A 26,490-nucleotide genomic window follows, 5' to 3' on the forward strand; every position below is an offset into this window, starting at 1 on the left:
CTGGCAACAACTGTTTATATTTTTATTTGCTACTTTTCCAATATTTTCAAACTCAGTGTATATATAAATAAATAAATATTTGTAAGATTTACAATTTTAAATAATTTTATAAATTTAAATAATTTGAGCTTATTTAACATTTAATTGATAAAACATATAAGAATTTATAAATATGGGTATATTTTAGGGTAAACTTTTTGTATTACACAACATTACGAAATTTAAAATGCAAAATCGTTTTATTAAATATTATTCAATATATTTACAAACTGTGAATTATTTTAGCGCTTGCATCAATTAAAATTATCTAATAAAAAATAACCATTTAATTAATATAATAAACGGTATTTATTAAATACCATATGGGTTATAATTTGATCGAATTGCCTGAAAAGTTTTCATTCATTCAATAAAATCTAGAAAATAAAATCAGTATTTTAGAAATTAATTAAAAAGCTAACGCAATTAAACAAATATTGCATATAATGATCATTAAAACTCATAACATTGAATATAAACACGACCTTTAACATTTATTGTACAAGTATAATGGAATTACGTTATCTTAATAATTTTAAAGTGATGTATAAATTTGTATTTGCATCATTTTAATGTAAATATATATGAATTCGGTAAAGGTTACCAAATGACATTTGGAGAACATATAAGAAAATATTTGAGCAACCAATTGCGATCGCGGTTCATCTCTAGACTTTATATAATCATTTATTAAATAATACATATGATGAAATTTACATGAAAATATTCTGTGTCAGAGACTTTACATTGAAAAATGTAATAAAAAGTTTTTTATATATGTTTTATACGTCTGTTTGAACCTGTTTGCAAATTAATCTGGATATGTTGCGCGTGTGTCGTTCTCGTTCCATGATTTTATCAAGAGAGTATAATAAATTGTCAGTTCTCGTTGAAGACTATTATTTGACTCGATGCAACAATATTGCACCGAAAATTGCTGAAAATCCCATAAAGTTTGTGTACACTCTGGTCATAATCCCGTACAATAGATCGTTGTTCGAGCCATAGAAAAGCGATTTGAAGCGAAATGGTCGTACCTGAGCTTTTCTCCGGGGATTTTTACTGCTCGATATTTATGGCCTGCTATCATAGGGCATTGTAGTGGGTTCCATCACGTCTTTGTGATATATTAATTTAATTATTACATACTATATCAACAGTTTAGTGATATTAAAGCAATAATTTAATTAGGGCTTTATGTTCTAGCAATTAGCAATTTCAAACAGACTGTGTATAGGATCATTATTTGTGAGCTTGCGGTTGCATTTCTAGCATAATGAGATTGACTGTTTTGGAATTAATTGAAATAGAGTTAATAATATCTATAATAAAATTGGAGAATAAATTTTATACATAACGTTTATAATAAGTATTCAATTCATATCTTATAAACTCGTTAAATTTCAATGCAAGATGCTTTAAAAAATATAGAAGCATGCTGTTTAATTTCAATTACCAAAATCACTACGCTTAGATAATCAAAATTAATATTTGAATATAATTTTATTGCTGAATTTAGTTGAAACAATTGATTATGATTTTTTTAAATTATTAATAGCAATGTTAATCAAAGAATAATGGTTAACTATTAATTGTAATGTTAATTATTCTTCTTGGTTCTTTTTACTTCATAGGATATTAAGGGGGCAAACAGAATAAATGTCATATTTTTAATTTTAAGGGAATTTACAGCTACATTATTCAACCAACGTAAAATATAAATTTTATGGGTAAATTTGTTATAAAGATAACACTGTATATAATCTTGATCTAGTACTTTGACAGAAATATTCATCACAATCACAAGTGAAATGACTATTAATTTAATTGCTCTCTTGTAAATGCTTTTTATCTCAATTTTATTTACCTTTTTATTGTTTTCACATACCAGGGTAAAGGTTCAGCTGGTCCTTTTTACCCGACCTACATGTAAGCATTTGTAAAGGTTATAGAAGAATATTTGTTGATATAATAATATATAATATAATAATATATCTCATAAAACAATTAAATAATTACACTTAAAAATTACATTAAGGCCTCGTGAACTAAACAACAGTGCTCACAACCAAATGAACCAAAAACGGAATAGATTAATTCTGTTATAAATTTTTAGACATGGCCGTTTATCTTCTGACAACATTTGTCCTCTACTTTCAAATATTGATTAAAAAAATCATAACTGGATGGACTTTTTTTACAGTGGTTAAAAAATATATTGATTACAATAAAAATTTTAATTATGAAACATAACACATTAATTAAGCAATTTTTTGTCACAAAGCTTCACACCGTTTGCAACACATTTTTTGCTGTTATTTTTTTCCGCCGATGATGAAGCAAATCACGCTTTCAAACTTTCGTAATTATAACTTTACGAAATGAAGTTAGTGCAAAAATAGAGTGTAGAGTCAAATTCAAATAATTGATATTCGTTTCACTCGTAGTATAAAATACTACTCATATATGATAACATATTATTTGTACGCCCAACAAATATTTTTAAAAGTACATACGTAAATAATGATTTTATTCTCCATGAGATTTATTTTAAATATATTATTCTAAATAGGCGACTGATTTGAATGCAATAATAATTGCATTTATAATTGGACAATCAATTCAATAAATTAATCTCTATTTATATAAATCTAATTGATTTCACTCATAAACAGCAAATGATTGAACTAAAAATAACAGCACGTACCCCGTAGCAATTGTCGGGATTAATTTAACAATATATTATTCGAATGTCCATTGCATCGCTGCATTAATAATTCTATTCAGAAATGCATTGTGCATTATGAATTCAGGGGGAATTGTACGAGTTCCGATGCAACCTGAGCTCGATGGCAGCCGGCAGCCTATTGGCCGGCTACGGGGGTTCAATGCACCGCGATTATTTCTACTCACGAGCCGTAGCCGTTGTCTCCGGTTACGATAGAAGCCGCGTCGTAGCAGTTCGTAGAATTTGTGTGCTACGGCTTAGTAGACGGAGGGCTGAGAGATGTGCTCTATTTTAAAATAATGCACATAAATAACTTACAAAGCGGGTCTTAGAAATTTTGAGAAATATTTTGTTATAAAAAAATAGATTTTTAGATTTAATAAACTTTATTGAACAATTGATATTTTTTATAATTTTCTTATTCTAATTCGATATTTTTAATACTCTTTATAGAAAAACTTATAATCTATACATGGAAATGATGAAAATCGATCGTTTTAGTACTAACCCAGTAAGAATTTCAGTAAATATCATAAAGATAGTATCAAGTTCTACATTCTTCAAAACAATAATATTAACTTTTGACTGCGTAAAAATTACATGGTTTAATACGGTATCTACAATAGTTTTTGACTGTATTATTATATTAAATTTCTCATTTTAAGGGGGTATTTTAGTGTAGGAGCGATGAATTTTAGACCATTTTTAAAGTGTCATGAAAGAAAGCAATGAATGCTTTTACTATCCATTTTGTACCACTTGTTTATTAATATTATTAAAATACAAAACAAAAATTAAAAAATATAAAAGTTGTAAATTGTAAAAACTGGCAGCTGATGAAGTGGGTGGTCTTAAAAATTTGGCACCTCAGTCTTGACATGATTTCAGCCCTCTTAGCCATCGAAAATGCAAAAAATAAAAAGATTATTAATCTGGAATGATGTCGCAATCGCCCGAACTAGCGATGAGTAAAAAAATTTTTTTTTACAAATTGGCGACTGTTTGAAAAAAAAGTTTTTAATTGTTTTTTTGAGTCTCTCGAATTTTTTAAAAATAGTAAAAATTGCAATTTGGGGATAATCCTAGTTTGGGCTATAGATAGGTCTATAAACAAGATTTTCTGAACATTTCAAGTGAATCGGTCGAGTAGAACTCAAGGAATCGTGTCAAGAGTACTGAAAAAGTCTGTTCTGAGAAAAACGCATTTAAAGTTTTGCGTGAAGCCAAATCAGTATGGAGACCGAGTCAGTAAAATGCCTATATCTCCGAAAATAATTCAAATTTTCAAAAACCTTCTCGTACCCATATTCTTAGATAGTTAAACTTTGAAAATATGAAATAAAAAAGAACGATTTTTTTGAATTTTTTACACTAGAATACCCCTTAAGTTAGTTAAATTGACTTTCATCTTTTAAAAAACAAATATGGTGAATACACATAAAAGATAAAAATCGCTCGTTTTAATTATAACTTCATAGGCTGAAATTAACAGAGATAACTATGTCAAATAAAAATATTGTTTAATTATAAATATTATAATAATAATACTATAAAATATATTTTAATAAATATATTTTTATAATAATAAATTCAGTACTGATATTTAAAATAATAATAAATTCATAATGATATTTAAAACATCTTTTTGTTATTTTTAATTCTATACGTAGTTAATCATGTTTCTACTTCTCAGTTAATAAACTTTTAATTACAATTTTTGAAAAGTTGGATTTTTTTTTAAGTGAATCTTGTAAGTACTGAAATCTGAACAACTTGAACGTCGAGAAACATAAAAGCATACACTTTTTTCTTTCTCGAGGAAGTTGAAATACATATTTTTTTAAATAATACATGTTATGTTTTGTATTAAAAATCTTTTCACTGGATTATGCCAACTACACAGTTTTTGTCTTAAAGGGTAATTTTCGCAAAATATTTATTTTTGCCGTTTTTTTAGTGCGAGTGTTTGGGGCTTTAGCCTAAAATATTTCAGGTTTGATATCTCCTCGGAAAACCTTTTTGGTATTTATTAAACGCGAAAGTATTTGACATCCAAAATCTGAATAAAGAATATTTTTTCCATTGACTCTCCGTTTAAGGATAGAAAACTAGGTCAGAAGAATGTGGAAATGGTGATAGGTGATAGAGCGTGCTTGACTGACGAGGACGGTAACAATCGCTGAAATATCGTATTGCTTCTGGAAATCCAGATGACCCATATAAAAGAGACATAGATTATGTGAAATCCCAATTCGGAACAACTGAATATTGCATGCAATCTGCAGACAATTGGCTTTATGGACTTGCCCTACCGTATCCATAATCTGTTTACAAACATACAAGCAGAAAATTGCATTTTTATTAGTTAATTGTGACAATAAAATTTTTTGGATCATTGTTTATTAGGATTATTATGCAAATTGGTTTTTGGGATCCATCTATTGTCTATCTGTATTATATTTGGTGAGCAATTTTTGGCATTCAAAGTGAATTTATATGTTAATTAATTTATAAATTAATTGTTACCGTTGTGAAATCAAGTTCTACGTGAAACGTAAACAAACATTGCAATCAACAACTATATTTAATAACCAGCCATATCACGTGTACGTTCATTAGAGGCTATTATTTTATTTTAATTAGCAAACTTTTTTATAATGAAATGAAACTCACATTAATGTACACTTATGCAATTTTTTATACGAATGCACATGTTTATAATACATGCAAAATAAATATATTTTTATATAAGTTTTAATTATATTTAAAAGTTATTATTTAATAAATAATTTTTTTCTAGGGGAAATTTAAAGCTCTATCTATAATCTGAAAAAAAAACTTGTGTGCCTGAGAAATAGTAAAAATAGTTTTTTTAAAATATTTTGAGACATTTAAAAAACAATCATATTACAAGTATGAATATGAATTGAAGTACGAAGGCATAGACATCAAAAGTAATGTTTTTAGAAATAAATCGTTTTTCTTACAAAAACGATTTATACAGCGTATTCTCCTGTAAAACATTGTTACATAGACTAATTAAATGTCGAACAGAATTGTTTACAGCATCCATGTTATCTAACAATGTAACCTTTGATCTTTGACGGGCTGCTACGGGGCTGCTACGCTTCGCCCCAGTTCGTAGGCTTTGTTTATGTTGGCCTCAGTAGGGTAGGAAGCCCTCTCGTTATACTTGTTTATAACGATTTCAGTATTAATCCTTTCGCTCTGAAGAAGCCAGAAGTAAAAAGCAATTGTGTACTCATTATAAATGTTAATGCAGTGCGCTGTATAAGGCTTATGGGTATTGAGAAAATGTTAGGTATTTTGTCTGAGTATCTGCGTATTTCAAAAACAATTGTATATTACAAATATGCTTTTCATTATGCACTGTAGAGTACCATCCCATCAGTTTTCTATGTTTGTTCTAGAGCAAACTCTATATCCATTTCAAAGTTAGCGATCGCAATTCTTTCCAACCTGGTGATTACTTCATGAAATGCAGGTCGAATAAAGTACCGTGGTTCAGAGCAATAAAGAATCTATGGTGTGCTGAAGTTGCGGCTTTATATGGAATAAATTGAATCTGGAATGAGTTAGTGCCCCCGGATAAGGTACGTCGGCCGCAATGTGTCGACGACCCAGCGAAGCGTCCCGGCGCATCCAGGCGCCTGGTTCGACGACCCCATTACCCCGTGACCTAATTTCGTTTGCGATTTATACACACCGAATAGGGATTCTACAACTTTTTGTACGGAAAACCAAAATTTCCATCCAGGTTCTACAATTTAAATCAGATCAAATTAGATCAAGTTCAAAATTGATTTTGGCGATTAGTAAGGTGACCATACATCCAGATTTTCCGTCTTGGGTTCCGGTCTTTTTTAAAAGCAATAATTGTGCCAGTTTTAAGTGTTTTGTCCCGGATTTTCAAAAATGTTTTGAATGACAATATTTCTTAAATATATTTCAACTAGAAAATATCAACTGAAAAAATGTGTATATAAATTTTTAGCTCACCAACAATTATGGTCACCTTACAATTAGGCTTTTAAACTTTGAGTCAGCTAATTCTAGGATAACATAATTATGTTATGTTACCGGTCTGGTACGTTAAATAATTTCATGAGTTAGTGATCAAAACTAAGCCTTTACTGTTCAATCGAATATTTTGCGCTATATTAACTTCTACAAGCTAACGTCCAAATATATATTCAATATATTTCATAATGACTAACTATAAAAATTATTTTCATATAGGGTAGAACGAGGGTTAAAGGTCCGCGGATAAAAAAGTCCAACGACGATATCTCAAAAATAACCAAAGCCAAGAATTTTTAAACAATAATTTAATGTAATGGGAAAAACATGTATAACCAACCATTATCTTGATTCTGAAAACATTGCTGTCGAGAGATACACGCCAATGTTTGAAATTCCATAACAAAAGTATTTAATTTTTATACTCAGCAAAAACACATTTTTAATGTTGAATTAGCTGGGAATTTCACTGAACATAGTCAGACAGTAATTTGTTTGATATGTGCTATTTATTATAATATAATTTTTATTACGAGATTGACAATAAGTGGTTTTTCTCGTAAACGAATTTACTCGCGTACTTGTGCAGGTAGCAATAGATTGTGATGTCGTATTAAAACACTATTATTTCCTCTAGAGGTAAAGCTGAAGTTAAAAAGTTAGATCAAAGTGTCTATTCGTGCTGAATTTATTAGAAAAAATCTTTCTACATATTTAAATACAATTAAAATTAGATGTGAGCGGCTTGAGGCAAGTTGCATGAACTTCCCTATATGTTCAAATATTCGACCTAATATTGTGGATATATTAATATTTATGAGTAAAAAAACTGATCGACCGATCTTTACCGACTAATCAGCATGATCCCATCTAATATCTATCAAAAACTTGTTGAATTTTCAAAACTGGTTGAAAATTTTGGGCAAAAACATTTACGAAAAATTTTGCACTTATCTGTTAGTTATGAATTTTTTTTCAAATTGGTGAAGATGTTTTTGGCTCACATACTTTTTCATAATTTGTAGTGTAAAACGATTCAGAATAATTTGGCCAGCTAAATAAAAACTTTTTCCAAATGTTAAAAAAATGCCAGAAACAGAAGCAACTATGAAATTACTATATTTTCTGCAAATATGTCGATATGTTTTTGTATACTGAGTCATGATGTGTTTTTTAACAATTTAGTAACTTTTTAAGATTTGACAATTTTATGTCTCAAACTAAACACAAATCTGTAATTTTTTTACATATTTTTTAAATAAAACTCAATATTTATTCTTCACACTCACTATATTTGAGAATATTTTACAATCAGTCGTTTATATAATGTTCATTATTGTAACTATACTTTATTTATATCATACAGAAATTATGGACATATAATATTTTTATAGGGTGGAATTAATTTGACTCAGATAATTTTCTATATATATATATAACATGAATTTATATATTGTATTTGGTAACCAACACCGTGTTTAAGCCATCAATTTTGGAAGCTATAAATGTTGAAATATAAAGTAATTTTATTAAAATATATTAGAAAATTTAGCATATTGACTTAGATATAATATTTTATAGTTTTATTCTTATATCTATCTTATATATAAAATTTGTTAAAAAAAGTCTAAACCGGTTTATAATTACAAAATAAGATAATATAAAAGTATTGGTTATTAAATAATAATACAAATTGATTTTTGCTTAATATTGAATTAAAAAAGACAGATATGTAAATATTAGCTATTAGAGAATATTTCAGAAAGTGCTAAAGAAAACATAGTTGCAATTCATAAAACTTTGAAGAGACTTTAATTTAAGAAGGTTATTGTTATCAATATATTTTCTATTATAAAAAAATATCTATGTTGTATAGTGCAAAAACTTTAAGTTCGATTATACAAAATTTGATATATTTTTAAATTGACAATGTCAAATTGATTGCGTTAGTTTATCAAATAATGTCATTTTAATAATAGAGCACTCTCAACATGTATTGATGATCGATGTTTTTGCCAAAGTAACAAGAAAGAGCCGATCAAAAATTCTTTTTAAAGTATAAACTTGAGTTTTATTTTCTATCCCTTATGATATCAAATATCTGTAATATTTAACATTCACCATCGACAATATATAAAAATAAGCGAATCTAGTTTTAAATTCTTTACATTATAATTTTCTATGAACATCTATTAAATATAGTTTAAATGCATTAGGTACGTTGTGAGGAATATTTTGAAAATCTCACGCTTGAATCAAAAGGAAAACTCAAATTTAAGCTGACAGTTTCAGATTGAGCTTCTAAAAATTATATAATGCAGTTGAGTGCACATATTTTAAAAAGCACTGGAAGTGCATCGATAAAAAAATTAGTTCAATATATTTTAAATTTCAAAATCTTATTCTTATATCTACATTATTCCATTTATTGAAACATTAAAGCTTTAAACAGTTCAGAAGAATGAACTCTGCAGTTAATGGACAGTCAATTAATTTATAATATCTATGACATGTAGGTATATCTATATAAAAATCATAGAAAAACATTCATTTGACTTATTGAAAATCAGTAAATATCTGAGGCCTCAAACTAGGTCTGATATTCAAAATCAATTTTTTCAAAAACATCCAGTAGCTAAATTGAAATATATAAATTAGTTATAAAAATGTTTTTGAGCATATGTTATATCTGACTTTTACCAGAAGTTATTTTTGTTTGTTCTTAATATTTGTACTCTGCATCAAGTTCTATAAGCTAAACAATTAATGTGCAAAATAAAAAATAAAGCCTAACTTATTCAACGACATTCAGAAAACATAGTTCCATAGAAAAACTATTAAAAAAAACTCTAGTAAAAATACGCGTTTTGCTGTTGAAATTATAAATGATTCTATTACCATTATTATTTACGTCCATATGGCCCTTATTTTGATGAAGAACATTAATAATTGACACGGAGAATTGAGATTCAGACAATACAAATATCAAATTTGTTTTAACATAAAGTTTTATTGTATCAAAAGACAAACATTTTTATAACTTATTTACAGATAACTTACACGGGAACACTTGTCTACGGTGCAGTCCATTTTTCTCAGATTGCATTATCACAGAAATCTTAGGTCTGCGATAATATTTTGTATAACATGTGCTTATTCGAAAACTAAATAATAATTACAACTCACATTAATATTGGCAGAACTTTATCGTTTAAATTGGCCCAGAGCCACAAAACAGCTCAACGGGGAAAGATACCATGGGAAAAAATAAAAAAAAGTTAAATTTAAATATGACAAAAAACAATAGGCCTATTTTAGATACAATATATTTGCAATATGAAAAAAAATGCGTTGGCAAATATTTTCGTAAGATTTTTTAAAACTGTTGAATATTAGTTTACTATTTCCCAAATTTATCTTTCCCATGGCACCTGTATCCCTTATACATGTTACAGATATAAAATTGAATTCAATATGGAATTAGACCAATAGTATTAAAATTTGATAATCTTTGCATAAATATTGCTGGCTAATAATATTGTTAAAAAGTCTTATATTTTATATTAATTAAATATTTATGTACATTTAAAAATTTAAATCTTTGGCCCATGTTGGGACTCTTATAAGAGCATGCTGAAGTTCTAGGCGGAATTTAGAAATCACTTTAAAATATATCAATATCTATCTACACTAATACCTTTTAGTAGTTTATATAAATATAATATGATAGTAACTAAATGAGGACTATATCACAGGTAGACATTTTTACCATTACTATACACTATATAAATATAATAGTATTTTTTTTACAAAAAATCCAAACGTTTACGATATTTGTCTTATCATGATTTTGTGCTGCCAGCGATTCATTTATATATTTTGATAATTATTATTTAATATACATCAATTTATACTATTAGTAATTATCCTGTTATATAGTCCTTCGCTTTTGCTATCTATTCACGATCAGTCTCAAATGAAGAAATGTACAATACAGGCTTTGGACAACCTTAGCGATAATTATCATTTTCATGTCATTGATTATTTCATATATATTTGATAAAATATTTAAATATTGAATTCGTTTTACGAACTAAATAACTCATCACATTTAAAAACATAAACATGTATAATACAAGTAACAATAGATATTATAAAATTTTAAATTTATTAATGGAATTAATTAATATTTTTAAATACAATATTTAAATATTTTATCAGATTTGCAGTTCATTTTATAAATTAGTATCATCTTACGCTCTACGTTTTTTCAGACTATTCAATTCTTGCACAAAATCTTCGCCGCTGGCCACAAACCTTTTTTTCATAGGAGCTTTCTTTTCCACCTGTAACAAAAAGAAATTATTTTGAGATAAATTAATTAACTTTGTCAGTTTCATATTTTCAATATTTTTACACATGACAATACATAGTGCTAAAAATATATTTCTTAAGTGGTTGTTGGTGGTTCATGCTGTGTTAATAATGGTTGTACACATCGTTATCAAACATAATTCAGCTCTTAGGCTTTAACTTGAGAAAAAAATATATCAGAGATATTAGAACGGAAACATAATTATTGCATTATCATAAAAAATCAATTAAAATTAATAAAATTAATATCTATAAAAATATTTGACCATAAACTTAGCGGGAACTTTATACTAGTATGTTAACTAGAATACTCGAAAAAAATGTATTATATGTATACAGGGCTTTATAAACTCAATTTATTTGCGTTGTAATTTTTGCAATTAGGTCATTTGGAATATAGAAAATTTTGGAAACTGTTAGTATAATTTTGGATTTTGTGACCAACTAAGATTTGCATGCGAAGAGTGCTGGAATCGTTTGCTGGTACCATGAAGATAATTTGAATGTAAAAATTAATACTCAAAAAATTGTGTCGTACATAAAAATTATGTAGAACCAAACATATTTAGAACAAAAAGGAAAAATTAACAGAAAGTGTTTGTTACTAGAAAATGTAAAAATACATAGAGTTGACAACAAGTTTTATATTATATGGACTTGGATGATAGTAATTGTCCAAGTGCAGAAAATTGATCAATATATAGAAGTAATTTTATTTACCTCTTCTCCAAGATCCTTTTCCATAGCGATTAATTTCCTAATCGTATTATAAACCCCAGGTGCTGATCTCTTTTCGTGATAAGAATTATTTTCCTCCTCCAATAATTCCGGAAGCTTGAAAGCTTGCACAGCAGGTCTCGGCTGAACAAGTTCTTTCTGACCCGACGGGTTTGTCGTTGTCGTCGTTCCAGCTTTGTTTCCATTGGATTTTGTATTGGAACTAGGTGACCTTTTGGAACCCCAGTTGATCCAAGCATCTTCTTCATCTTCACCGTCGGCATAGTCGTAAGGTGCTCTTTCGAAATGTCTTAGAGACATTTTGCTATTGTCTTTGAAATCTTCTTCATGAGGTTGATCCTCGTAGAGTTTTGGGGTCTGGTATGGTTGTGTTCTGTACATGTCGAATGGATTATCATAGTAATCTTCGGGGTAGTAGGAATGCTGCCTTGGTCGAGCGTTGTATTTTGTGTAGTAGGCTGGGTAGTAATCGGCAGGTGCGTATGCTCTCATTAAGTTAGCCTCTTCACCGTCGTCGTACCACCCTGTAATAGAAAAAAATTGATAATTAAATATTTTTTAAACCTAGTACTAATAAAATTAAATTGAATAGTGTGAATTATCTAAATATCAATACATCTCGTAGAACCATGAATGTCCAATAAATCAGTTGAGGATTAAACGATTCAAAATATGACGGAGTTTATGAATGAACAAATAGATGAAAAAATGGATGACAGAATAAATGAACACAAAACAATTCAATGTTTGAATGAACTGAATAAATAAAAATATATAAATGGATCGGCAAATAAACGTATGTGCAAAAGAATAATAAATTGAATAAATAAATGCCTGAGTTAATTGATATTCGACGAATGAATGAAATAAATGAAACATCAAATGAATAAATGAGTATTTGTCTATTTTCGAATGAGGATTATATGCATGAGACCATTTGCCGTCGCTTATATAAAATGAGCGTGTTATAAATTACTCATAAAAATAGTTTTTCGGAACCATGTCATAAAATCTATTCATATTTGAATCAATATCTTCAAATAATATATCAATTATAACAAAGCGTCTGTACAAATGTATTAAGGGGCACAACTAGTATGAAATTTTCAAAAAATCGAATTTTTAGTTTCGATAGATTATACCTTCAAAAATAACATACCAAAATTTTAAATCGATATCTTAAATAGTTTCTGAGCCATTTAAAGAGTATATATATAGTATATAGTATAACGATCATTTAATCTTTAAACGCGTTTTTCTCTAAACAGCATTTTCCGAATTTGCTGCAGCGATTACTCAAAAACAAATTTTTTAAATTTCATCCACTTAGAAGGCCGGAATCACTGCAGCAGTGAAGGGCCTTTTTTGTCGCGCCGTTGGAAATCGACGATAACTTGAAAAATATTCAATTTTTTTCTTCAAAAATTTTACTATGTATTCTTAAAGCATGTATAAATATATTCCTAAAATTTTGAAACGATTGATAAAGTAGTTTTTTTAATATAAATTCCCAAAAATCACCTTTTTTAGGCGGTTACACTAGTTGTGCCACTTAATTGAAAATCAGTGACGAAAGCGACAAATAAAAGTTCAAATGAATAAATAATAATTATATGGTTATTTTCGGATCTTAATTATATACATGATATCCATAGCTTGTATAAAACGAGTTTGTCATAAATTACTCATAAGAGTTCATTGGTACATTGCCATAAAATAAATCTATATTGAAATGAATATCTTTAAATAATATCTGACTTAAAATGAAGCGTCTGTATAAATCTTTATGTATGCCATAAAATCATTTGTCTCGATAAAGCAAAAGCTCTATGCACATTTCTTAATAAAGCTCTTACAATAAAATGCTCATATCCATAACTATAAACGAATATTCTATATTGAAGTCAATATTTTATTAGTACGTCATCGTAAAAAATTACAATAGCTATTAAAGCGTACATTATTTTTCCATTATTTATAAATTGCGTCTAGTCACAACAGTATCATTACGCATTGGGTAATGGATAATAAGAACGTCAAGTAATATAAATATTATATTATTCAATATTATTATGAAATATTACGAAACCTGAAAATGGATTTAAATTATTTTTTATCAAATCTATTATTTTTACCTTCTTCTTCCCGTCGCATGGTGTCCTCCAAATCTTCAACCGGATCGCTAACTGCGTATCTCGTCGGATAGTATAAATATTGCTGCTGATACCGACGGCGTCTGCTGTCCGGATAATAATAGAACCCAGACATATCGTCTTGTTGCTGGGCTTCTGCATAAGCTTGCTCAGGGTAGTATCGGACTGCTGAAGGTTGTTGTCGCCATGATGAAATTGGAGCCAGGGAAGACGATCGAACTGCTGAACCAGTTCCTGGTCTGTTGTACCTTTTGGTGCCGTAGATTGGGTAGCCGTTTGACATGGGATATGCTGAAGATAGCGTCGGAACTGCGATGCAGATTAGGAGGACTTCGACTAATGACCGCATCTGGAGACAAGGATAATTGATTGAAAAATGGCGATTTTGGAGCTCAAAATAAAATTATGAATGATAAAATTCTAATCAGATGCTGATGCCATTACGCGTAGGCTTGTTCAGATTGATTAGATTCAAATTTGGACTGTATGCTTTTATTGCATCTAAAATAAACTTAGCACTATTGTACTGCAATAAAAAAACTCGGCTCATAAATTGAAATAAAATAAAATCTAAACAAATATATAATAAGATTTCGACATTTCAAACTATTGGAATAAATAATAATAATGATATTATTAAAATAATAATAATAAATTTTAAACTTGAAATAGAATTACATAAATATGATGGTTTCTATTTTTGCAGCTATACATAGTACCTATGCATTTCTTGCTATGAATAGTCTTGAAATTACTTCTTATAAATTACGCCTCTTGGTTTTTAATTTTGTATTTAATACATATGTTTTTTACTTCACTCTGCAAAACTTTATAAAAACCTATAACATTTTAATTGTATGTTCGATAATTTCTATATATTACTATCTATTATCACTTATAATTAAACAACTTGTTGAAGCGTAAATTCTGCTAATTTGTAAGCTTCGACAGCTTTCAATTAGTTTCATTATTTTCCATCGTTTATCAAGTTGTTTTTTAATTTAAAATAATAAATATGTTTCATTTATCATTTGAAAATATTTTAAGATATTTGGAATAATGATAGGCCCAGGAGACTATCAAAAATGAGGTCGATATATGACCTAATTTCAACAGGTATCCCTGTTATAGCTCTATTTATATTTCGACCACTACACCACGAGCCCTCTACGTATTTATATCATGAGATATATATATATATATATATATATATATATATATATATTTAGAAAAAAATGTAATATTGTCGGCATCAATTTAGTAGCTTAAATTTCAAACACATTTTTCTCTATGTTGTTGATAATATAAATTAATTAAAATTTTTTTTAGAATTTATTGTTTGGTGTTTTATGCTTTAATATAATATATTTTGAGTTAATAGGCAATTTTATCTCACATTTCTCTAAATTGAATATCAAACAATAGGAACTCATTAACTTATTTTCTACTAATCAAAAAACAACATTTATTCAACAAAATATTTAAATATTTTCTCTTAAATAAAAACTTACATAATTATTTTTAATATTGAATACCATGAAACTATTTATCATAAATATACTTAAATAAATAGTTTTTTTAAAATTGTTATATAGAATAAATACATAATGAACACAATCATTAACATTGACCATTGTTTATTCATGTTTATTTAAAATTTTCATACAATATATTTAAAATATTTACTATGCACTGCAAAACGTTTTATCAACAAATTCGTATAATGTTATGGATAAAAAATGTTTGTACTCACCGTGTTGATAGTATAAATCCAATTAACAATCACAAAATTTCACTTTCAATATGCACAAAACGCCTGATCAAGAAAACTGTTTATATATTCCGTTCGAATTTTATTTCAAAACGTAACGGTATGCATCCTCAGGAGTTCGGAGCATAAAAACACCGACGACCGGAGAAATTATCTTATATACGGGTCCTCCCCACCGATCGCCCACGCGAAATGAATGAAACTCCGGTTCTTGGACGAGGGGGGCCGAGGCAAGGGCCTCTACGTCACACGCCTACGTGCCCATTGGTCCCTGGATATTGATCGCGTAGTCTCGCGCGGTAAAAGACTGCCGTTACAAGTGCTACGACGAGACGTAGCACTACTCTACGCCGAGGACGTTCGTCTGTGATGCTGGCCCCGGATCTCGGATGCTCCAGTACAAATTGCAGCGCGTTTTCCGGGTATCCAGGGCAGATTCGACCACCCCGCGGCACCCCGTTGCACCCCCTTATAGTTTTCCGGGACTCCGCGTTCATTCACAAAATGCGAAAATCTGAGTGGGAGTCTGTGCGATGACGCAACGAATGATTTGTGACGCAGAAATCTTGCATGTGTGCATGATTTTGCATCTGTATATGTTCACGAGAACATTCGGCTAATGCGTTTGTGTATTTTGCTTGGGAAGATATGCATGTGATCCGATTGTATTTTTTGAAGACGTGACTCAGCAGATTTTCAGTTTTACTACATCATTTTTCATTTGACATTGATGTCTGTGTTCATGATTAATGCCGCATAGTCAATAGAGACGTATATTTAGATAGCAGGCGATTAAATCATTGTTTGGTCATTAACTTTTTATATATATCTAACTACGTAGCTATATATTAATAGTATATATATATATATATATATATATATATATATTTATATATATATATACAACATATAATATAGAACGAGACACAAAGGTCCAATTTGACTTTGAGCAATTATATTGTAAATACTAAACGAATTATATCACAACAAACATTACATATCAGACAGACAAAATATATTTTTTTGCTTTGCTTTGCTTTTTGAAAATTTTTTCTTAGTAAATTTTGCACCATAATTGTGGTAAATTGGGACGGCCAGAGGGCAAACAGGTCCATTGCCTTATTTCAGTTTTAAAGAGATTTTACAAAATAATACCTACATTATTCAACTAATGTAAAATATAAATTTTATGAGTGCATTTTTATAGAGATGTAAAAACACTGTAAATAACCTTGATCTGGTATTTCGTCAGCAATATTCATCAGCAGGAAGTTGTAGTAGGAATATTCATAGTAGCTGGAATAACTACTAATTTATTTTATCTTTAGTAAAGTTGCTTTCTTTAACCAAATTCACCTTTTCATTTACTATATTTTATTTACTATATTTTTTACACCTTTGCCAAGGTAAAGGTTCAGTTGTTCCTTTTTTATCCCACCTAGATGTATGCTTTTATAGAAGTTATATAAAATATAAACTTTAGAATCTAACTTTAAATTAACAAACCATATCATAATACAATTAAATAATGTATACTTAGAAGTTATATTAAGGTCCTGTAAACTAGACAACAGTGTTCACAACTAACAACGAAATAAAATACTTTTGTTATGGATTTTCAAACATTGCCGTTTATGTCAGTGGACCTTTTTACCCACAAACCATTAAGTCCTTGATTTTATTTCAAATACAGAAAAAATAAGAAGTTCGATTTAAATAACTCGTAAGCTATAAAAAAATAATAAAATAATAAAAAGCTACACAATTAAGGATTTGATTATAAAATACAAAAAATGTTCTTAGACAAAAGTATTTTAATAAAAAATTATCAATCTTTTACTCAATACAAGCAATTACTCAACTATGTATATGAAAGGTTACGCATACTAACCCTGTAAAACAATTGGAAGCATTTCAATGTTATTTGCAATGGTTCTATTTATAGGAGATGTACTTGAGTTTCAGAGATATATGTGAGAACAATTCTGGAGCCACACATGTCCTTGTGTATTGGTAATCCAATATCTAAAACATGTAATTAAGTTCGCAAAGTTAACAAAAGCTCGTAGAGTTTCGAAGAACCTTGTCAGTTAATGAGCTTTCAGCAATTCTAAGAGGTAATAATACATTACGTATAGTGAAGAATTACTGTTAAATCATTGGGAGGTCATGGAGCTCGAGTTGAAAGCGTAATTGTCTTCTTGATCCACATATAACTTTGAAGTCAGTTTATTAAAAATATTAAAACAGAAACTATATGTATATATATATATATATATATATATGTGTATATATAGCTATGTATAAATTATTATTTCGAATAATTTCCATATATTATAGATTCAAATCACTTTTTAAACTCCTTGTGTGTGTACTGACGTGAAAACGAATCAAAATATCCTCAGATATTGCTTTCTTGAGCTTTATGTAAAGATATTATTATTCCCGCGCTCTAAGAATAGAACAGAATAACTTATCAGATGCGTTATTCTATGGTGCCTATGTTCTTCATATGATAAACACATGTTCACAGAATAAAATAAAAGTTTATCGGAGCTTTCAAACATTGCAAATATCTTTATCATACAATATCACAAGGTAAAAATTGTTCGTTCATGTAATAGACATAAATAATATAGTAAAAAGTTTTATTCGTAAACACGTTTTTGTACTAAAGAATTTTTTTTTATTTATGATGAGTGAAGGATGTCTTTCCGACGAAGTTGCAGTTTTTGCCAATTTTTTTTAATTTATAGAGAAAATGCTCTACATTTCAAGTCATTCTGAATTGTCTGACACCAAATTTGGAAAAAAATATGTGACATAAAAATTATGATATAATTTATTTAACAGTATCGCGTGAAAGTTTCAATCAATCAAGTTTTCAAAGGAGTATTTACATGTTAGCAGAAATAACAAAAATATTTGTTAGCAGAATTACTCGTTCATATCTAATCGATTATTTTTCAAATGAAGTATGAGTATTATTTAGTTTTAATTGGTTGTTATGAAATATTTTAGTTCATGAACTTAATGAAAATGTTATCACTTTATATATTTTTTAACGATCCTCATTAATCCTCATCATCACATGATGTTTAATGCGCTTCAGATGTTTCTGGTAATTAGTAGCAAATATAATGAAACTGCAATCGCTGTATTAATCAATGTTGATACATGGAACGTTGTTGTAACAAGGTCGCATACCTGGAATGATATTTCTGGGTACTTTATAAACAGATTCGGCGAAAGCGCCTCGTATTTCAATTATTCAAGCGCTATCATAATTATTCTAATTGCACGCGGAAACACGCACGTCCGCACGAAATTTGCGCCCATGAAGAATTATATTGTTTTATATCTTTAGCGCTTTATAACTGCAAAACATTTTTATTAAAGCTATTTATAAATTTCGTATTAATCGTGTAATTAAGTAAAAATATGATACCCACATATATTCAAAATGAGACGTATGTTTCACAATATCATCAAAAATTGTAGATATTCATGATAGACAATTCTTAAATTATATTTTTCAAACATCACTTATAAAATTTCTTCTGTATTTTTTTTACTGGATCATATTTGTGTTATATAGTTTATAAGTTTATATGGTTATATTATTTTTATTATTATTTTTAAATATATTTGATAACTGGTGGTTTACTAAAATTCTCAAAAATGTTGATGTCAAAGCAACTACAAAAGTTCTGAGCTCAAATCTCGTGTTGCCTACAACTTGTAATTAGAATTCTGAAAGCTTATAGAAGTTGAATATAATATTTAATATTACATACATTCAGGAACTTAATATTAGATTCATTTTTTTCAATAATTTATTTATCTAGGATGTTAATTACTCCTTTTAGCAAATATTTTTCCTGGTAATGATGAATGAATTATTATAAATATGATTCAAAATTTTGGGAACACTGGGCCAAAGCACTTTTTGTAAGAGTGTACCTACCGCAGGGCTATGACGTCAGTACACGTTTGCGTGGGCAGACGACTGGTAGTTATATTAGATCTTGGGATGAGTTAGGCCCACATAACGTTACTGTACGAAAACTTCGAGAGCTCTTCTTGATACGCTTACATTTATTTATATTGTCTTATAAGAAGCGCTTACACATGCTATCATAAAATGTACACGTATTGCGCTTTTGGAAAATACACGAAAAAGAGACATTTGTGATTTATCAGTACCTTTAATTCTGAATTCAGACCGTTTCTTCCCAGCCGGAGCGTACTCGGCGTCTCCACCGTATTTTCGGTAGAGTTCTTTATTGACAATTTATTTTTTATTCACTAAATGAAAGAAAAATTAGATCATATATATATATATATATATATATATATATAAATAAATATATTGTATCATTCAAAATAAAGATTATTTTTTAGAAATGATATTAATATTAACATAATAAATATTCACACAAAATTAAAATTGGATTAGTACTTAAAAAAATAGACTTGGATGCTAAATATTTACATTAAATAAAAATTGGATTAGTACTTAAATAAATAGGCTTAGATACTAAGTAGTATATAACATTATATACATTACATTAAGTAGTATATTGCATTATATATTACATTAAATTACAAAGTACCTATACATTCAAAAAGTAATTTTGGAAATTAACTTAATTCATAATTAATTTCTTATACACACGAAAAAATAAAATAAAAATCTATGCATGAGCAATATCAAATTAAAATTAGTATTTTATCTAAGTATACTTTGCTGGTAACTAGTATATTGAAAATACGAAGCACGTACTTAAATATTCAACAAGTTAAAGGTAATTTATTTCACTTATTGGCACATTGCGTGTTTTCTGCAATTAGCAATTCTTCCGACACATTAGCGATATGTCAGCATTCTGAGTCGATAAATAAACAACTGTTGAAGTTTTTTGTTTCTACATACTTAAAATATTTCATTTTGTATTTATCTATATATGTGCATAACAGCAAACTACCCCTCTTAATGATTTTTCTTGTTTTCAAAACAGAATCATATTATATCTTGCAACATAAAAATTGATAATACAATAATTTTGTTTAAATGGTTTCGAGAAAAGTCTCAAGCTTGGCTCTATTCCAAATTATAATTTTCATATATATCATAATAAAATTCATAAATATAGTTGCGATTATACTATGTGGGGTGACTTTCGACTTGGAAACGTTTACTCTAGTAAATTTAATCTGTCAATCCATTTGACACATAAATATTGGCATACTATAAATAGAATCATACACGCGTACCTAATCGGTCTATATTGGTTTATGAAATCTATTATTATAAATTGTGTACATATGGTATATAAATCGCGTTTTAATTTACTGCTTATTTATAATATTTCTATCTAAATTTAACATTGATATTTATAGATAATATTAGAAATTTAACAGAAACTCTGAACATTTAGAAATTAGGGGATGAAACTGAAAAATTAATTGCAAAATTGCATTATTTTCTAAAAGTGATTCTCATTCTAATAATTAGTTTCTTTCACATTTTCATGTTTATTTATACAATATAACATGGCTGTATTTACACTTATAGTAAAAATTATAAAAGATATCGTTCTCTTTTTGTCGGTTTCCTTCCTTGCATGGCAACAATATATACAAGGCATATAGATGTGTCCCCAGAGCATATTCCAACACTTGTTATGGAATTTTACTGTAATGTTCGACTGTTTTATGAAAGAAAATCTACGAAATAATGGCAAATCGTTCTGTATGATTGAGCTCAAGCGATTTGACACGTACATTCAAGTTAACTACACACATAAGAAATAATTTTTTAGGAAAATCTTTGGACCGTTTCGAAATTCGGTAGTTTGATGTTAAGATGAAACATATATTGGTAATGTGCAATCAATAAATTTTATATTATTTATTACATAATAACAAATGTATTCTGGATATATCCATGGATTTTTAAACAAAGTTTTTGGATTTTATTCTTGGATACCCTTGCTTGTTCAATATTAAAATTTCAAGCCCATACATAGCAGTAGCATTTATTATCATTTCGATGCAATTTTATACGACATCATCTTCCGGTATGAGTGATCGCGTCGCCTTTTGGCCCGCTGCCAGCATTCGCGACGGCGGCTGTCAACCGCGGCGGTGATGTCGGCGGTCGGAACGGTGTTCCCGCCAGAGTTCGATGCACTCGATGCAACCCGATCTTTTTCCGCATAATAACAAACAAAACTTTACACAGGCAGCTCATTTGTCATTTTTAGTATGGGTTTGTTCTTTGCATTTCGCTTTGCGAGTTGCGGGTTTCTTGATCAATATTGTAAGATATACAAACGAAATATTTGATGGCGAACCAGAGTATTTCGGGTTATGTGAAAATATGAATGTTTATCAAGAATGTCTTCATACAAAAATAAAAGGATTTATAAATACGTGGAAAATTAATTAAAAATAATGAAAACTTGTCGAGAAAATCACCCATCAATTGGCATATTTGCAACGACACCCAGCACAAAAACCTTGAAATAAAATCAATTAATTAGTTCATTATAAAAGAAGCAATGAATATAATGAGTAGATCTTTACAAAATAATAAAAACCATATCATAGTCTGATAGAATAATTTTATATTATGATTGGCTATTGTTTTTCAAGTAAATTAAATAATACTATTTTAAAATTATTAAGTTTGTGCGACTAATTAGAAATACATTGAAACTAAACAAATATAATAGACGTATAATATAAGAGATTCGGGTAAAAACATCATTCAAGATCGAAAAATTTTCATAATTATTTTCGTGCTAATATTTAAAGTTTTATGTGAATAACTATGAATATATTTTCAATTTTTATTAATAATATCTTGATATGATTTTGATCATAGAAATGCGTTTAAATAAATTTGAAGCAACATACAGTAACTCATATAACTCCTTGTTTATATAAGATTTGATGTTTTGTCAACAATTTCAATTTTCTAAAAAACTAACAAAGTTATAATTTTAATATAAAATTGAAGTAAGTATGCTTAGAACTATCGTGCAACCACGATTTATATATCTATATAATACGATATATATATACAAAACGGCCAAAACTTTGTTTAAAAATCCGTGGATAAATATCTTTGAATATTTGACAGAATTAAAATGGCCAAAACTTTGTTCAAAAATCCATGGATAGATATCTATCAATATTGAAAAAATAAAACCGCCAAAACGTTTCTGTATTTGATATATTATAAAATATGAAACTCCAATTATTTTAATATTATTGGAATTTTCAATATTATTAAAATAACTAATAAATTTTAAATCACTTGATATATATTAATTGTTGTATATAAATAACTAAAATCTCCAGATGAAGAATTAGCGTTCAAACGTACAAGTGCAAAAATACTTAAAAAAATGACATTTTGGTTCATTTTTTAACAGCAATCAGATGCGCTATGTTTCAATATATAGTAAGGAAATTTGAGGTAATTTTAAAGGATTTATATTCAACACTTCTTTGGGCAACTTTCCAATATAGGTGGAAATATCTTACACAAAAATAATTAGCTTATTTACACTATCAATGTCTATTAAATTTTTTTATCTTGATCATATAAATTGATAAATTGTCTTTAAAGCTCTACTACATTTAAACATATTTTTTCTCCAAAAATCTAGCAACATTAGCAGAGGAATCAAATATAAGTTTCAAGAGAACCATAACTGAACCTTATTTTTTAAATTTATTCATCAATACTATTTAATTACTTGTTCATCCATTCCAAAACTACACGATCAATAAAGTGTACACATCATTTATAGTAAACAAGCAAATTGAATGAACCGAATGTAAACGCTAATCCTTTATTTTCGACTGCAGTTTTGGCGACGCGTAGTCTTTATGTCCGATCATTTATTTTCATCAAAAACTTTTCCAAACTATACATCGTCGGATAACAGATCCGAATCAATCGAATGATAAAAATAAAAGTTTGGGAAAACATTCTATGTTAAGGAGTATTTACGTTACTCATATACTGCTTCTCTAGACAAGTACGATGTTATCGTAGTAAAAGTATTATAAAACATTGCAAGTATTTTTATATAATAGTTCTAAAATATCAATATGAAATATCTCGTAAATTTTGCAACTTATTATGAGTTGAAAAATGATTTTTTGATATATGTGGAACATTTACACATAAGTCACAAGCGTAGCACTGTGCTATAAACTTTATTTTGTAATATTTCGTTTTTTTCTTATTAACTTCAGAACTGTTTAATTGTAGAATATATGCTGGTTTGCAAAATATTTTTTTTATCGATTATTAAAATAAGGAAATGATAAAAATCAAAAACAATATATGTTTCTTATCATTATTATATTGATCACGATTATGTTCCCAACTTTAGACACCTCTGACCTGGAATAGAGCATGTTTTTAAGTTTCTATAGTGGGATCATTGCACCTATAATATACTTTGCAAAGAAATCGATATCTGCAGCTAAACTTCTATACGATTTTTAAAATAACTTAAGGAATAACAAGGAATTAATCAAAGTTCTAATAACTGATGGCAGTAGGAAATTGCTTTCTGTAATGAAAGTTTGAGTTGGTACAAATTGTGATGGGTAAAAGAGTTTGTAAACTGATTTCAATACAAAAAAGGGTTATTTAAACTAGGTGTAAATGGCATTGCATATGCACGCATTTTTCTATATAGGCATATGACCTTAATTGAGATTTAGCCACAATTTTGATAATGTGACCTTTTTAAATTTTGAGAGGTCCTTTATTCCTTTGATAAAATTTTATAATTGAATTATTTTTTGTATACAAGTAAAGATATGGGTAACGTACTCTGGTGTTTAATGTTTTTTATGTGATATTAAATATCGTCATTGTTTTTTTTTCGAATTCTAATGTTAAACAATTTGGAATGACTTCAAAGCTGATGAAAATATAAAATTAGAAAATCCCATTTTCTGGCAAAAACAAACGTCTTTTTCATAAGGTTAAAATACGTTAATTTAGTTAGTTAGGATTTAGTAAATTTCCTAATAACTAAATATCTATAAGGGGTTTTTTCTTGTAATTGGAATATATCTAGAAGCGTTCTATATATCTCATATTTCCTGCAATTTAAATGGTGTTTTCTTAGTGCATTGAGGCACTTACGTAAACAACAATACTTTACTATATAAAACTCTTACATAAGAAAGAAAACTTTAGCAAATAACAAGACGAAGACAAATCGCGTGCCATAAAACTGCGCGCTTTTTTGTTTGCGCAATATACTGCAATTGCACGTCAGCGATATTTTCAAATGGTTTTAGAAACCAACATTGGCAGGCCTTTTAAATTCACCAGATGATAACTTTTATTTACATACATAATAGACATACCTCAATAATATCTATAGAGAAGGGTGAGGCACAAAGGTCCAATATGATTTTCAACTATATGAACTATATGGCAACACATAACACATACCAAACAACCAACTATCTGACTACGTTTGTAAAATTCCCAACTAATTTATCATTGTAGAAATGTGTTTTTTGATGTTTTTCAAAAATTTGTCACCTTGATCTTTTTACTCTCAATGGCGCGTTAAAATGATATGGCCAAAGGGCAAAAAGGTTCAAGAAATAATTGCTACAATATTTAACTTAAGTGATTTTACGAAATAATTGCTACATTATTCAACTAATGCTAAATGTAGACATGGGTACATTTTTACAGGGATAACACTGTATATAACCTTGATCTGGTACTTTGTTAGAAGTATTCATTAGCACAGTTGGAATAACTATTTATTTAATTTATCTCATGTAAAATTGCTTAACAAAAATATAAGTTTCATGCATCATTCATGTGTTTAACCCTGATCTGGTATTTTGTCAGACATATTTAGAAGAGTTGGAAAAATTCTTTATTCAATTCATATCTTGTAAGATTGATTTTCTTCACTTAATTTACTTCTCTAATAACCAATTATTATTGTTAACACGTTTGACAGGATAAAGGTTCAGTTGGTCCTTTTTACACCGATCACGTTTGAGCTTATTATAAATATAATAAAACAAACTGTTGAATCTAACTTAAAATTAACAATACACCTACCAAAACATTTAAATAACGTACACATAAAAATTATATTGAGGTCTTGTTAACTAAATAACAGTGCTCAAGACCAAAAAAACATTGCCGTTTATCTCCCGATAGCAACGTCGTAAGTATCGAGGTGAAGGCTGGTTATACATCAATTTTCCTCTACTTTCAAATATTATTAAAAAAATTCTTGACTTTACGTGCTTTAGAGATATGGAAAAAGTGATGGAATGTTAACTTGCGGATCTTCAAGCTCTGGTCTACTTTTTTTAATTTTTTCAGTACTAAATCATGATAGAATTAAAATCTCATGTAATATATAATAATTTACCCAAAAAATCAAGTATATCAATATACTTGCAACTATCAATTACTGCAGTTATAGCACTTGTTACAAAATTATATGCCTATAATAATTATAAACAATTTGATTTTCCACCTCGTTGATTTTTACAACGAACTGTAATTACAGCGTACGCTTTTACTAATATTTTCCAGGTGCTGATTATAGTCTTTATTGAAAGTT

The 26,490-nt window shown here is 28.3% G+C and overlaps 2 protein-coding genes across 2 annotated transcripts in view; one reads left to right on the plus strand and one right to left on the minus strand.

Annotated features, from left to right (window-relative positions):
* The window catches only part of LOC113366129, a 62,851-nt gene that overhangs the window by 7,095 nt on the left and 29,266 nt on the right, over nt 1-26,490 (plus strand). The gene's annotated exons all lie outside the window — the stretch shown is intronic.
* Nucleotides 11,062-15,881, minus strand: LOC113366197. Its single transcript, XM_026607763.1, has 4 exons — nt 15,827-15,881; nt 14,056-14,422; nt 11,903-12,444; nt 11,062-11,154 (listed from the first exon to the last, which is right to left on the minus strand). Exons 2-4 carry the CDS (start codon nt 14,420-14,422, stop codon nt 11,062-11,064), a joined length of 1,002 nt encoding a protein of 333 aa, XP_026463548.1. The 5' UTR covers nt 15,827-15,881.

Source organism: Ctenocephalides felis, unplaced genomic scaffold (genome assembly GCF_003426905.1).
Source record: "Ctenocephalides felis isolate EL2017-DRISC unplaced genomic scaffold, ASM342690v1 CF-g0.4_SCAFFOLD_01170, whole genome shotgun sequence".
NCBI lineage: Eukaryota > Metazoa > Arthropoda > Insecta > Siphonaptera > Pulicidae > Ctenocephalides > Ctenocephalides felis.